General features: G+C 41.6%; 1 protein-coding gene across 5 annotated transcripts in view; it reads right to left on the reverse strand.

The window, feature by feature from the left end:
* Positions 1–15430, reverse strand: part of TAOK3 (TAO kinase 3) — a 101110-nt gene that overhangs the window by 38332 nt on the left and 47348 nt on the right. For all 5 annotated transcript variants that reach the window (XM_067306787.1, XM_067306782.1, XM_067306784.1 and 2 more), the window contains 6 exons: positions 10808–10879; positions 9348–9449; positions 8805–8850; positions 7707–7803; positions 3903–4016; positions 2754–2845 (listed from right to left, as the gene is read on the reverse strand). In XM_067306787.1, the coding sequence (XP_067162888.1) occupies positions 2754–2845; positions 3903–4016; positions 7707–7803; positions 8805–8850; positions 9348–9449; positions 10808–10879 (523 nt within the window). The remainder of the gene's footprint in view (positions 1–2753; positions 2846–3902; positions 4017–7706; positions 7804–8804; positions 8851–9347; positions 9450–10807; positions 10880–15430) is intronic.

A 15430-nucleotide genomic window follows, 5' to 3' on the forward strand; every position in this document is an offset into this window, starting at 1 on the left:
AAAGTTTCCAGTAAATTTTACATTAACTACCATGTTTTATACCTGACCTGCTATGGCAAATTCAGCAGAAGCTGACTACAGCAGAGCTCAGACATGCAATATGTCAGGGCCAGGAAATTTATGCATCAGTCCCTGAAGATCTTTGATGTGCTGACATAGCATCCATAGTTAAGGGGAAAGAGGGGCTGCTCATTTCATTTGTCATTGGCAATCACTTGCAGAAGTGGGGCAGTCTGCCTACCAAATTCACTTGCCACGTATGTCTTCAACTCCCTGTAACGGAAGTTCTTCCTAGTCCTTGCGCTTCTGAGAGGGCACCTACCTACCAGCTCCTGATCTTTCAGGAGTGCAGTAGATTTTGCACCAAAACCAAGAGAGGTTAGTTTTCACTTCCATCTAAGACCCGTCATGCCAATCAATCAATGAAGCCAGGATTAAGTTCATGTCAGGTCAGGTCAGAGCAACCACTTGTCCTTGACATGCAGCATGCATACAAACCACCACATTTTTTCCTATGCACTTTCAGCTACATGATAAATTAAGACATCAGCATTCAAAGAAAGCCAAGTGGTGCTCATCAAGAGATACCCTCCCACTGCTACCCTGAACCCATGTTCAGATGTGGAATCATGCAAGGACAAAGCTCAAAGTTAAATAAAAAGTATAGTACTTCAAGTTCGTAACATAAAAAAAAAAAAGAAAAGAAAGCAAACCCTTCAACTTCAACTATGTAATATGGCTTTGATATTTTTGAATGAAAAGCTCCATGGAAATTCTAACATTAAGACTCAATGTCTATGCAGGATAGCATAATACCTATTCTACCACTGTGATTTACTCCTCGAGAAGCCAGATAACTTGCCTAAATTCTACATAAAAAAAAAAAAAAAGTGGCCAGGCTGAAGAATAAGAGTCTTGAACTGCTGATTTTGCATTCTTTATATCAAAATATAGACAGTGTCAGCAAGGCATTAGCACTGGCACATGAAATGCAATACTGGAAGGGAGCGGTCAGAGATGACAAGAAAGAAACCATTACTATCTCCATGTTGGGGTTAACATTTTCTCCCTTTCCTCTTTCCTAACCCATTCATACTGCTGCTGGCTAAACATTTTCAGAAATAACTTTTTCTTTGAACTTGCCCTCACAATGAATTTCTGATGTACTGCTTTTAAGCATAATCCATATCAAGACTATTTTTGAAGATAATCTACTCAGCACATGCAATGTCAATATTCAAACTTAAAGTGCAAACAGCTGCTCTGTATACCTGCTATCACATCTACATCTGCTTCAGGTAGTGTGGATGCGTATCATTTGCCCTTTGCAGTGTAAACCCTTTTCTTCTCATGTAAAGAACCTGTCCACGATGATTCACGTCACAAACTTTCAGCTGAGGTTGAAGATTTTTGTTTGTTTCAGAGAGTTGGGAAGTAAGAAGAATTGAAAATTAAACATAGGTCCTTTCCAACACACACTTTTTTTTAGGACACCGATTCCCTTGGTGCAGTAGTTGTTCCAATACAGTTTTCTCAAAACCCAACTTGTAAAAATGCAGAGTACAAACAGTAGTTTCCTTCTCTCTGGAAGGAAACAGAAGTAGCAGCATTTTTTCTATAGTAGAATTGGGTGTGTGGGTGGGGAACAAACCACATAAAGCAGAAAGAGACAAGACATTTCCTAGACCCCATTAGAAATACAGGAGACTAAGTCCATTTCGTGCAGTATTTCTGCAGTTTTGCTTATGATTGGCCCTACATATATATTTCAGGCGAGGTGCATTAACCCCTCTCATACAAAAGATTTTTGACTGAAGTCATTCCACATCTTCCCTTATCAGCACATCATCAGCATATGAATTTAAGTATCCTAGATCTCTCGTCTGTACGAACTATTCTTTGATTAGGATGAAGCAATATGGACACAGAACATTACTGCTGTGATTCTTGACACCGTCTCAAATTTGCAAATTCAATACTACCATATGTAGAAGGGACTCTGGATAAAACAGCTGGTATTTTCAGCTTGAAGCTTTTCCTAACAAGGAAATGACGGACACGTTTGCCAATCACAGATCACAATGTGCTTCTTAGAATTGACCGTATCTTTGAGGATATGCTCAGGACATGACACAAATAATTCGAGCCAAATTCAGGCAGGAAATCCCAACAGCTACATGGGCACAGACAGTGCTTAGTTCTATAAAGTCTCCAATAAATAAATATATTTGTCATAGAGGGAGCCCAATCTTCACATGCATAAAAGTCCTGCTTCTCAAGTCTAGCACAAGTACAGCCAATACAAGCATTGATTTGGAATCTAAAAGAAGAGTTCAGGTGATTCTATAAAGTGGTTCAATTTGCAAAACAGGACTGCAAAATGTAGCCTCTCTCCTTTTTGGGGACCTCTTATCCAGAGGAGCCAAATTATATTATCTAGCAACTTCAATGCATCCTGTTCTGCAAGCGATCAATGAACTGCCCAGAAAAAAACATTATCTGAAAGATAAAATATGAGACTACAACCCTTTAGGTGTTGTGTGAGCACACTAGATTAATATTAAGCACAACAGCATTAATGGATCGTCTTGATTTGCCAGTGAGCAAAAAATTCAACTCAACTGTCTGTTTTCCAAGTCAGGCTTTTTAAAGAAGCTTACAGGCAATAAGAATCTTCTCTTTTTTTTTCAGGGCTTTCTAATAAATTCAGCAGACAGATAACTATTCACCTCAGCTGCCAAGTATTTACTCACCTAACTCAATACACGTGATCCCAAGAGACCAGACATCCACCTTTCCATCATACTGTCCTTCGTCCATAGCAAGGATCACCTCTGGTGCCATCCTACCAACCACAGTGGAAAGCATGCAGGTTAGGGGATACAGACTGGAATTCCCAGCACATAGGTTAAAATGAGTCGGCTTCATTATCTTCAGCAGCACAGGGGACCAAAACTTAAAAGAGTCAACATGGAGCCAAGTAAAGCCATGCTGAAATAAAACAATGCTTGCCTGCACTAGCAACCCTTCCAAGAGCCATTTTTAAGAAAGAAAAGTAAATAAGAGGCCAACCTGATCCTCTTGCTGTTAGCACAACACGCTGGCACCTGGGAGACCCACACCAATCTCAAAGGCATTGTACCTGCAGGCAGCCAGCATGAGCTGGGGGAGTCCTAAAGGCATCACTTTTACTCTCCCCAGAGATGGTGGGTTTCCACTGGCACACCAGGAGAATTTTCCAGCAGGTATGTGCAGCCTGTGAGTGTAGCTATGAAAGGAACAGGGAAATCTGGAACGGTGAGGAAATGTAACAGTCCAGGATTAAGGGATGAGCTGGGGGGGGGAAGCAGCGGACCCGCCTGCAAAAATTCAGCCTCTTAACTTTTGGTTCTTCAAAGATGGAGCAGGCTTCCTGCCAAATGGACTTGTTCAGAGGTTGGGCGATAGGTGACCTCCCATCAATGCCTGGGGCGTCTGCCACAAAATAAATGGAGTGTAAAGCTATGCTGGGCCACTATGTTAGGAATGCCAAGCAACAGAAAGTTTTTTCAAAACAGATTCTAAGTAACAGTATATCTTCCAGGCTGCAAGGCCAGGTTAACAAGTTTCCCTTTCTCCACACGCTTGCCTGAGTTCCAATATCCATGGCAAATGTCAATAATTTTTTAAGCCAATGGCATTACAACAGTCAAAACATTTACTGGTGCCATTTCAAACTGCTGCAAAGCCTACCTCTACTCATGGGCACTGAGGAAGAATATATGGGAATTTTAAAGAACTACTTGGCTAAGCAGTATGATTTTTTATTTTTTTTTAATGCCAGATATTACTTTCAGTTTGTGAAATGCCATAACTGTGAGAGCAGTCTCATCAAGGACTGAAGTATCCCATGCTTTACTCACCAGTAAGGCGTCCCCACGAAAGAATTGGCAGGGCAGACTATAGAGGCAGACCCAAAATCAGCTAGTTTCACTTGACCTGGTTCTGTTAGAAGAATATTTCCAGCTTTAATATCCCTTTAAAAGAAAAGAAAGAAATTACATTTCTGGTTACAACAGAAGAACTTTCAAAATACACAAACACACTGCAGTCCATTTACTTGTTCTCAAACATTCAAGAAAAATTGAGAACTTTTAGAAATCTAGCATTATGTTAAGACGGAGAGACCAAGTACATGGCTTTACTAGGGAGGGAAACCCAACTGGACTCCTTTAAAGAAAGGGGGTGGGAAGAAGAAGAGGAGACAAGCCATGGCTGCAAGACTGAGGCCCCAAACTGAGATCTAGGAGAGATGCATTCAAACACCCAGATCTGACACCTTAAATAATACCAGACATGTTAGTTTCAGCATTGAAATGCCCTAGGCTCCCTTATCTTCTCCTTCATACAACTCCCAGATAATTCATACATTTAAGAGATTAATGATAATGAAGCCACTGCAACATGAAAGGCACAATATACATTCAACACCTTTGAACCGTAAATTTCTGAATTCCAGCCAGAAGCGAGTTAAATTCAAATTAACTGTCCGTGAAATGCTGACAAAGGTTAAACCAATTACATATATTTCAAGACACTTAGTAAAGGGCCTGTTCAGAGTTAGAAATGAATTAATCTAAGCACCATTTACTTTTAATCCCCAGGGCTTCTGCAGACTGGTCTAACTGAAATATCTTTTTTCTTCCACCCCTTCTAATATAAAAACAGGAGGACTGCTTTAAGAAATTCAATCTACTTATACATGGCCCCCTGAAAGTCACCATATAGTTACATTCCCTAAAACTCTGAGAGAGCACTTTGATAACAAAGGGAAAATAGTACAGTAGGGAGGCCAGGGATGCCTTTACATGGCAGCATCTTAGATACTTGCTTTCACAAAAGCAGACCTTCAATATAAACGGAATGCGTGTAAGGGATCTCTGCCTAGCCAGGCTGTTAACATCATACAATTTATAATGCCTTTATTAAAAAAAAAAAGTGTATGTGTTTATATATATATATTCACACACATATATATGAAAATATGAAATGCTAACATATATAAATTTTTAAATTTATATATATATAATGTATATGTATTTATACAGAGAGAGAGAGAGAGAGAGAGAGAGAGAGAGAGAAAGAGAAGAACACATCAATAAAAAATTAGCTTTTCTTCTCTGGTGATCAACTCTAAGTCCAACATCAGAAAGCTCTTATCAACAGTAGTAGACCTCCAATGCAAACAAGCTACTGTGCATTACCAAACACACCCATACTCTGCCCCTGTGGAAAAGCAAGCCAATTGGATAAATGGGAGGGCAAGAAAGCTCTCTTGTATTTGATGCAGAGTAAGAATACACTGAATTACCGTACAGCAGTCGAAGCATAGTAATTTGTGCATCAAATACTTATCCAGGACCAGGCAAACCAGAAGAGTCTCTGAATTTAGGCTGATGCAAGCTCTGGTGAGGTACCTTTCTCTCCAAAGGGCAGCACATAGAATAGGCAAAGCCGGGACAACCAGAGCCACAGAGAAAGGAACCGACTTAAAATATTTCAGCAGCACTGCTGGGGTCAGAACCTATATTCCCCCACTGCCAGGACACTACTGCTTCAAAACTACCATTACAGTAACTTTCCAGAGAATTGCTTGCACACATGTACTACTCAGAAACAAGCCCTGAGGTAGCTTGATGTGTTTGGTCTGTGCATCTGTCATTTCCGCAGGAAGACAAGTACTAGAAGATGTCCTGTACATGCAAGAATGAACACCTCAGAAATACAGGCTGTCCTCTTTGCACTCATCTCCAGTGCTATCTTCACTTCACAACAACAGTAAAGAGTTCAGCAGGCACTCCTGAATCTCCTACAGCACCGCAAGAAAACCTTCATTCGGGGAAAGGGGCACTGCCTCAAGCTCCGCAGACATTGAACTGATTACAGACATACCTGCAAAAACCTTAGCTCTAGGCAAATATATTTGCTAACTTAAGTTTACCTTGTACCTGCAATTCAACAGAAAATAATCTCATCCTTTGCCATCCTATACAGAGACATTAATAAGCAGGTCAACTAACAGCTAACGGCAGGAGAGAGGAGCTCAGGATGCAAGATTAGACTTGCTTTTTTCCTGCATCTCCACAAGGTGTCCCTCCATTCTAGGTCACACTCATTTCGCTTTCCTCGCTGCAGGGCAGGGAAACCAAAGCCATCACCGCCGCCGCCAGCTTTGGTCCTTTTTTCTCATTCATTTGCTCTACTTTCCTCAGAGCTAGTGGAACTTGCCATAGGGAAGGGGAGCGCGGCGTTTTCCTCCCAGGACACAGTTCCTCATCGCTACTAGATAATGAAGCTAGGAAATGGTAATCCTTCATCTCTCCTGTTTAACATATGGCACCTAACAGAAAATCAGCCTTTTCTTGACAGCTCTCTTCTGAGAGAGAGCACGTGCCTTCCCACCTGAGAAGCTAAAAGGCAGACTATCCCAAGGAAGAAAATCGGTTCAGTATGAAAGACCCGTGTGCTGCTCACCTAGCGCTAACTTTCTTTACCGTCACTCTTAGCGTGCTGCAACAATGAAGTAACTTTTTCCAGTTTGGAAGAACGAACGGGCTTTGTTGCCTGGATGCAGCAGGAGCACGCTACAGGAGAGCTCAGCAGGGCAGCCGGCATTCCCTCTGCCAGGCTGCTGAATTCACACCACACTACATCGCACCACGTCGAAACCCCCTAAGCCTTATCAAGAAAGCCTGATACTCGATTGTGTACATACAGGGAGTCATTTACTATAAATAAGAATATATTGAACTTGGAAAGTGTGTAAATTTATTTCATAAAAGGTATTTTTATGCTCAGATAAGAGCAAATACACAAAGGGTTGATCCTAAATCATTCTGATTTAATTTCCTAAATTAGCATTCTGGTTTAAATTAATATTTTACTTAAATGTCCTACAATACCCTTTTGTAGATATGCCCTAAGTGGTGATTTTAACAAGTAACAAATAATTCCCGTCTCTGGAAAAAACACTTCACTGTCTCAGCCTCAAATAGACCAATTTTCTGTCTAAAGCTCGCCAATAGACTACAAAGAAGCTTTTAGCCCTATAAATTAGTCTCACACGGCCTCACTCTGATGAGTCCTCACTTAAATTATACTAATCTACCGCTCACCCTTTTCACAGCAAGTCCCTGACACAAAATATCAGTAGTCCCCCAAAATAAGACAAAAATATAAAATGAGAACACATAACATCACTGCCAAACGAGTCAAAACCAAGACTGCTATACAGAGGTTTCCCCGGCCTTATGCTTTCATCAGCTGATTGCTGGAAGCATAAAGTTTTGCATATATGTAAAAAAAATAAAAAAATTTCTAGTCTTAAAAATAATCTAGTTCTATCACTCCACTTTACTTGGTAGTTTTAGGGTGTGTATTTTCTTGTTAGTGTTTCCTGCCAACATTCGGGTGTATTCTTTGCTACTGGCATCCGAAAACTGCTAACATGGAAGCGATCTCAGCCCTGGACCGTCCCTGCACTAGATTATTTCAGTGAGGGGAACGCGTCCCCTAACAGCCAACAGCTTTTATGTAGAAATCCACCCCGGCAGTAGGAGCACTGCCAAGTGCCTCGGAGGGAATTCTGGTGGAACAGCCGTTGCCAGAGCTGCTCAAACGCAGCGAGGCCGTACAGAGGCAGCCCCGCAGCGCCGCGCCAGCCTTACCTATGGATCTTGGAGTGAGAGTGCAGGTAGGCCAGCCCCTGCAAGGCACCGTGGGTGATGGCAGCAATCTCCACTTCCTGAAGTGGTTTCTTGTGAACTGAGGAAAGAAATTCAAGAAAAGCCAAGACAGAGTTGAGCGTGATCTCTCCCTGAGCAAGTGTGGGGGTTTTTTTGTTTTGTTTTGAGAAGAGGAACCCCACCGACTTTGCAAACCGTGACGTGAATGCCATCTCTGGCGTCCTAATTCCCTATGGCCCGGTGGCCATTGGTGGCTTAGAGTCTGCGTACAGCCCGGGCACGTACTTCACATCATCTATGACCACTTTTTCTTTTTCTTTTTTTTTCCCCCTCCCCTCTCCTCTCATATTACTGTTAAGGCCAACAGTTACTGTTAACACCAAGAGATATGTCTGAGCAGAGCTTGCCAAACATATTTGAAACACTTGTTTGGCCCTCAGCAAGGAAGACTTCCCTGTTTCTTCCATATAGCAAAGAGACAGGAGAACGAGGAACACTAGCTATGAAAGAGATGCCTCAAAGCACATTCCACAGATCCCTAAATACGACCAGTATGTGCCTTTGGCCGATGTATCTTAGATACAAAAGATACGGCCTATGAGGAATATTAGTTTTAGCAAACTCAAGCTTAAATTCCCTATTCCTCTACAGGCCCCATGGTTTTTATTTCTAAGGTCTCATTAGTCTCCTGTTCTATAAAACCATCTCTAATTATTCCTACGAACTGCAAGGCAAGGACAAGAATGGTTTTTGTGGGTTCTTATTATGGATATCCAGATGACAGGCAGTCTGCTTCAGACATCAAGGAGGTGCAAACTACAGAAATATAGCTGTATACATTTATACCTTCATTTTACAACATATAAACATGCATGCCAACTGTATGCAGCACTGGTTTCCTGTGATAGCCGCAGCCTACCCTTCAACCACAAACACAGGTGCTCTGGGTACAGAGCGAAGAAACACAGACAGACTGCCCCTACCATTTGCAAAATACCAGTCTCTAAGAGAAAACAGCCTCCCACCATACTCCAAAGGGGGCACTAGCAAAAAGAAAACCAAATACTATATAAAACTTACCCTCTAGCAAATCAGAAGCTGAACCTAAACAGTACTCCATAACCAGCTGCAAGAAAAAAAACATGCTTGTAAATAATAAGGTAGATACTGTAGATACTCTCCCACAGTTTTTAGATGGCTGAGAAACAGTAGAGGCAAAGAAAACCTAAAGCTGGAAAAAATACAATAAATGATGAATAAAATAAAAGTGCTCCAACAAATTCCAGCAATATCATGACATCCTACATTCTGCAAAGAAAGTTGAGGCACTGGGAAGGTTGTGGGGAGATGCTGCAAAGGATGTCCAATAATAAGGCCAGAAGCTTTTTTTTAACCTCCATGAAAACAGAGGCCTGCCTCAGAGAAGTAGGGATTTGATCCAATGTCCCAAATTTCCATTCCCTTCAAATTACTTGGAAACATCTTCAGATGAAAGGGACTACAAGCAGCATGGGATGAATACTGCTGCATGTAAAGACACCGTATATGTATTGAACACGTGGTAGTTCTACAGTAAGTTTTGTGCTCAGGAAGACCCCTAAACGCCAGGCCACCCTCACTCACCCAAGCAGTATGCTCCTTCAGGTAACAGCCCTTATACTCTATGGTGTTGGGGTGCTTCAGCTGTTGTAGAAACTTGACTTCTTTGATGATATCCTGCCATTTCTATTAAAAAAGCAGAAGATATGAATCATTTATCAGTTTAATCCTTTCATGCTCTCATACACCCCACACCTTAGCACATTCTGAAAAAGCAACCTTAAGGCAGCTTTGCAATGGGAAGACCAGAGAGGAGTAGTATGTTCCACCCTTTTTCAGTTTCTACATTAATAATGCAAACACATCTTAGCTGCAAGACTAATTTTTCCTCCCAGTGATATACTGATCATGGAAAGATATTCCAATTGTATCAGAAGAACTAAGGGTTTGACATTAGGAAGTGGAATCAGGTTTTTCTCAATTGTTTGCCCATTCGGGCTAGCTTCTTCCCCAGGTCAAAGCTGGTTAACCTCATGGAAACGAGCTCCAGACACAGGGTCTCCTCTTAACAATACTTTTGAGATTACCTATATTCAAGTAATGCCAGTTGTGAAGAGAAAGCTGATCCAAAAGGCATGAATTTTAATTTAATCGGTCAAAATAAACCATGCTGTTATTCAGCAGCTAGCCAGTAATAGCTAAGTGTACTTACCCCTGCCCAAATATAAACAGTTCTTGGTTTATTTTATTATTCTCTCTCTGTACTGCAGAATCACATGTATAATCTTGCCTGTGAAACAGTAGTTTCCAAAGCCCAACTGTGCTGCAGTTGTCTAGTTCCCTACTGCACTAAGATCCCAAAGAAACAGCTAGCTTGACGGCTTCCGAACACACTTGTATCATTTTGTTTGCACACATTTTACTTAAAGCACTGCTGCCATTTTGTATAATGAACTACCTCGTGGTCTCAAACTTCATAACAAACCCACCTACCCCAAAGCAGACAACAATAACTACAGTATGTGTTGAAACACAGATAGCAGCAGCTAGCTGTTTGCTCCCTTCAGTAATGCAACACAAGGCCACTGACATTTGGAAGATCACCGGAACAGCTGCAGGCAGCTTATGTGGGAGACCAACAGGTAAGCGAGGAACAACGCATCAAACACCCTTCTTTGCTACTAACACACAGACACGTTCTCCATTGCAGGTCCACCTACTAAGCGAAATGAGCTGACACCTCAAAGAGTGGTGGTTAGGGATCCAACAGCCAGTGTGCTCTTAGTGCACGCATCACTGAAATAACCACCCGAGAAGCACTCTGAATCCCCATTCACTGCCGTAAACTGAACTATTTGTCAGAATTTGCATAAACTCATCTTCCTTCTACAACTCCCAATGCTTCCTATGGAAGTTAGTAACAACTACGGCATTAAAAAGCTGGCTTACTAGCGTCAAATAAAATATCCAGCTAATTTCACTGTTCAGGTTTACATTATGGTTGCAACAGCTCCTGCATGCACAACTAGCTTTATTCATCTTACCTCATTTGTTTGCTTCCCACTGTAGGACATTTTCTTGACTGCCACCACCTCATTAGTGTGGGAATTTGTAGCCTGGAGAAGAGAAAGAAAGAAATTGGAAAAAAAAAAGTTTTATTTTTTTTCCCCCTCCCCATGGAGTCAGCTGTGCCTTTGGCAAAAACAGATCTCTTCTCCTGTGTCACAGCCTGGCAAACCCTTGTGCTGCAAAGACACCTTCTTCATGATAAGATTTACTAAACAATCACGATCACCCTCTTCGTTAGCTTTATCCATCTGTCCACATCCACTGACCCTCCCTCAGCCCTTACACTCCTTCCCTTGCTACCTCCCTACTGACGCACAAACCAAGGTCTTACAAAGCACCTTGTGAGAACATGCAAAACAGTTTTATTGGAATTGCAGTAAAAGCTGTTTTAGATAAACCTTTGGAAAAACATTTGCCAAGGAAACAAATGAAGACATGTACGAAGATCTCTAATTTCATCCAAAAAACCATAAGGCACTACTATTCTCAAACAACTATTTCTGCTTTCAATTTCAAGATGGCCCTCCATTTTGGAATTTATCTCCATTTAAAAAACAGCTACCTTCCTCTCACTGTAAGTTATTTCATTTTAGAATAACGCCCTCTTCTCTGGGTTCTGTGCATAGCAAAGGGGAAAAAAAAATCATTTTACATTCACAAAAAAAACCAATCATCGTACATTCCATTTGACCCAAAAAACCAAAATAAATTTAAGTTACTGACACAGCTACAGTGAAGAATGTGTCTTTAGGACCATAAAGGTCTACACAACAACTTGGCAAAGCACAATGTATATTGCCTAAATAATAACAGCCTTGTCCTTTAGGCAATGACTCCAGGACACTGGAGGTTTCACCTAAAATTTTGGACTTTTCGCCATATTTATCATACAAAAATTTGATTTTCTAAGTATTCCAGTGGGCTTACTAATCTGCCCTAATGTACTTAAAACACTGCACTGAGCAGCAGCTGACCAGCTATATGTGTAAGGGCTCCAGCATGACACTGAAGTCATTTTTGCCTTGTTGAGCATTCTTCCTTTCCCTCAAAATGATTACCAAGCTCCTTGGTGTATTTCCAGTGTTAAGGCAAAGGCCGCATCAAGATTTTAATTGCATTACACCTAGTTTTGGTTCCAAAAATGAGTAAGACGAGATAGATGCGTCAAGGCTGCTTTCGTCCACTTGCATTCAATATTAGACTTTATTCAAATGCTTACTCTTCAAAGGCTGATTGATCTCCTTTTCCATCATGCAAGCAGGACAGGCTTTTGCAACTTTGCTACAGCTCAAGAAAGTCTCCTGTCGGTAAGGAACAGACCCCTCCCAGATACTGCAAGTAGAATCATACAGCAATTTATTTTGCTTTTCCTGTGCTACTACAAAGGGATGAAAGTTTCAGGCATGGCTTTGAAATAGCAAACGGAATAAGTGTAATCCACTTCACTTATGAAACTGGGTCACCTAATGTAGGCAATGTGCACATAGTTCTCTTGACTGTCAGCAGCTGAGCAGATGTCAAATTACGGAGCCATGCTATTCATATACACGCAAACCATCTTATCCAAACAACCAGTGCGGAAACAGGTTTAAAGGCAGCCCATAAATATCTCAGGACATTTTCATTTTCCACAAAAATTGCCAGACCCCAAACATCATCTATTTTAATGCAAAAATGCACATCTTCAAACAAGTACTATAGAGAGCTGATATCCAATTCATACTATTCAAACGGGCTGATGGATTTGCTTTGAGCCCAGAGCATCAGCAAGGAAAAAATGCAAAGCTGCTGTCAGTCTGTTCACCTGACTCTTGCGTGGAAAGCACTGCTATCTCAAAAACCTTTCTTCTTGGAGAAGTGACCAGAGTAGCAATGTCTCGCACAAGTCTTCACCCACAGCAAGACTCGAGGTCTATTCTCACACCACTAGCCTTCTTTTCCATTTTTGAAATGGAATACCCCGCTCTATTTTGGCTTTCTTCATTGGAGAGCTGAGCTTCAAGCTGCAAATTAACCCTTGCAGACATGCAGTTTGGCCAAGAGATGATGCTTGGTATTTTGGGGAATGGAACCTAGAAAACACGCACCCTGAACTGCAGGTAATCTTCATTGCTGCAATCTCATATCAAGGCAGCACTAGCAGGGTCAGGGGAACACTGAACAGCACTAGCTGTCTTGCATCTGACTGTAAATTAAAAATGTTATTTCAAAAGGAAGAAATGAGACATTGATAGATTCCGCGTTACAGAATAGCTACGCACTTAACCTTTTATTATCACAGCCACCAGGTGCCAATTGTACAACAAATATTATTCAGTCAGCAAAATTCTGCTTTTCTCAAGCCTGTATAGCACAGGGATGGTTGACCCGAGGCCAAAAAGTCTGTTTTAGAAAAAGATCTACTTGCCTGGATTGGCACCATCTTCATTTCTGTCTGTCAAGGACAGACAACATGAATATTTTAGTCTTAAGAGAGTTGTTGAAATCCCAGTACCTCCAAGCACTGGCAATTTTCAGAACAAAGATTAGTTACAGTTAAAGCTTAGACTACAACAGAAGCTACATGTAGTAAATCCTGTATTTCGATTGTTCAAGAGGATGGCTACTGTACTCGAATAATAATGTATTAATCAAAGATATTTCATGATGCATACAGTGACTTCAAAGAAAATGGTGCTGGGTGAACCAGAAAAGCACTGGCCTTAACGGAAGTTAGTATTAATCTGCTTAGGCAGGAGCCTGACACCGTGCAAGACGAAAATCGCGCTCTGCTCTTCCCAGAGCACAGTCCTCATCAACTGAATCACAGAAAGCTGAAAAAAAATTGCTTTTGGAGAAGACAAAACCCTTCCTAAGCACTCCTCATTCCGACTCAGCACATAAAAGATCTCAGGAGTACTTGACTCCAATAGAAGAGTTAATGCTGGTGTCCTAAACAAATTTCCAAGTATTTCTGTCTGTCACAGTAACTCTGAATGCCTTTGCATGAACGTAAGAAGTTCTCTCAATTCTGCCGTAGCTTTTGGCTGAACGGTGTGCTGCCACGTCAAACCGCAGCCGTGGGCTCCCACGGTTGTGGGTGAAGTTCTCGCTGCACCAAACGCTTGGGATCCCCTTGGCTGAAATAAATTAAAGGGCTGTCCAAGCACACTGGACAGAAATATCCATATGCTTCAGTGGTCTTGGCCACACTTGCAGATCTTTAGAGAAAAGCTTGGCAGAAGATAAGCACATTCTGCTTGCAAAACCTTCTTTATTTACACCATTCTCATTTGCTTTATCACTCTTCCATACGCAGCATAAATCTAACTAGGTTATTATTTCTGATGAAGCTATGCTTTTGAAATCAGCTACAAAATTTATCTAGTCAGCATTTAACTTTAAAACATTGTGACAAATTATGAACTTCTCAGCCTTCTGATATACAAAGCATCATTTCTTTCAGGCAAGAAAAGAAACTTGAAATTATTTCTCTTGCCATGCATGGACAATATGCAGGCAAACAAAACAGCTTGCAAAATTAAGCTTGAATTGAGGTTTATAGTAGAACAATCATATTAACTCACCACAACTGCGACAAGATGCAGATCAACATATTTACTGTTTGCAGTAGCAGCAGCACCAATTTAAATAAAAAGATCAAACAGAGGTAGCAAAAGCACAGCTAACCAATGGTGCTCAAGCACACGCACGCGAAGCTCTACACAACCATTTTGCAAAAAACCTCCCCCCAAAAAACAAAAAAACCCAGAAACCGGGTAGTTCCCATTTGCTGGATGGCCATGGCGTATCAGAGTCCATGACACAACACCTTTCAGCACCACCGCTGCTCATCTTTTCTCATTAGAGATATACGTTTCTTCCATACCTGCCGCAGGCTCTTGTCAGCAGCCCCAGGGTTTAACCTGGAGGACATTTATCTTCTAGGCTTTGTATTTTCATTTATCATCACTTTTTTTAAATCTTGCTTTTGATATTTCCCTCAAAATACTGAGCTTGAGTACAGCAGAGGGGCTGCCCTTACACAGCAGGAAAACCAATTTCTCTTTCAAGACTGACATTTACTCTGAAATCCACACACGTACTTCAGAGCGCCTGAGAGCTGAGGCACCTCAGGAAAGGAGGGGGAAAAAAAAAGTTCATCTCATTAGCCAAATTGGTAATTATTTGGCTCAGAAGTTTCAGTAAGGAAGACTCATGTGAATATTCCTCTCTCCAGTTTTCTGATGGGAAGAAGGTCCCTTATCGGCTTCTTTACAAAACAGAATCTCTAGAAATATTATCGCGTACAATGTTCGGAGATGGAGGGGGGCCCTGTCGCTTAGGCAGCTCTGATCCTTTAAAGTGGTTTGTGATGCATTCGCCGTTCCCAATGCCAAGCACGTCAGGTTGCCCAGAAATCTTGCAGTGACCGAGATCTTACTCTTGTCCCCTGCCTCACTCCAGGATGCCCTCGACTCCAGATGCGAGAGAGGCCACAAAAGCTTTCTGAGAGGAGGGAAAACACAGCCAAGACGCACAGCATCCCACGCACGGCAGGGAAAGGCTCTCGCATTAGCGATGCGACGCGGGGCAGACGTAGAGGCTTTCCGAGGCCC

Source organism: Apteryx mantelli, chromosome 17 (assembly GCF_036417845.1).
Source record: "Apteryx mantelli isolate bAptMan1 chromosome 17, bAptMan1.hap1, whole genome shotgun sequence".
Lineage (NCBI taxonomy): Eukaryota > Metazoa > Chordata > Aves > Apterygiformes > Apterygidae > Apteryx > Apteryx mantelli.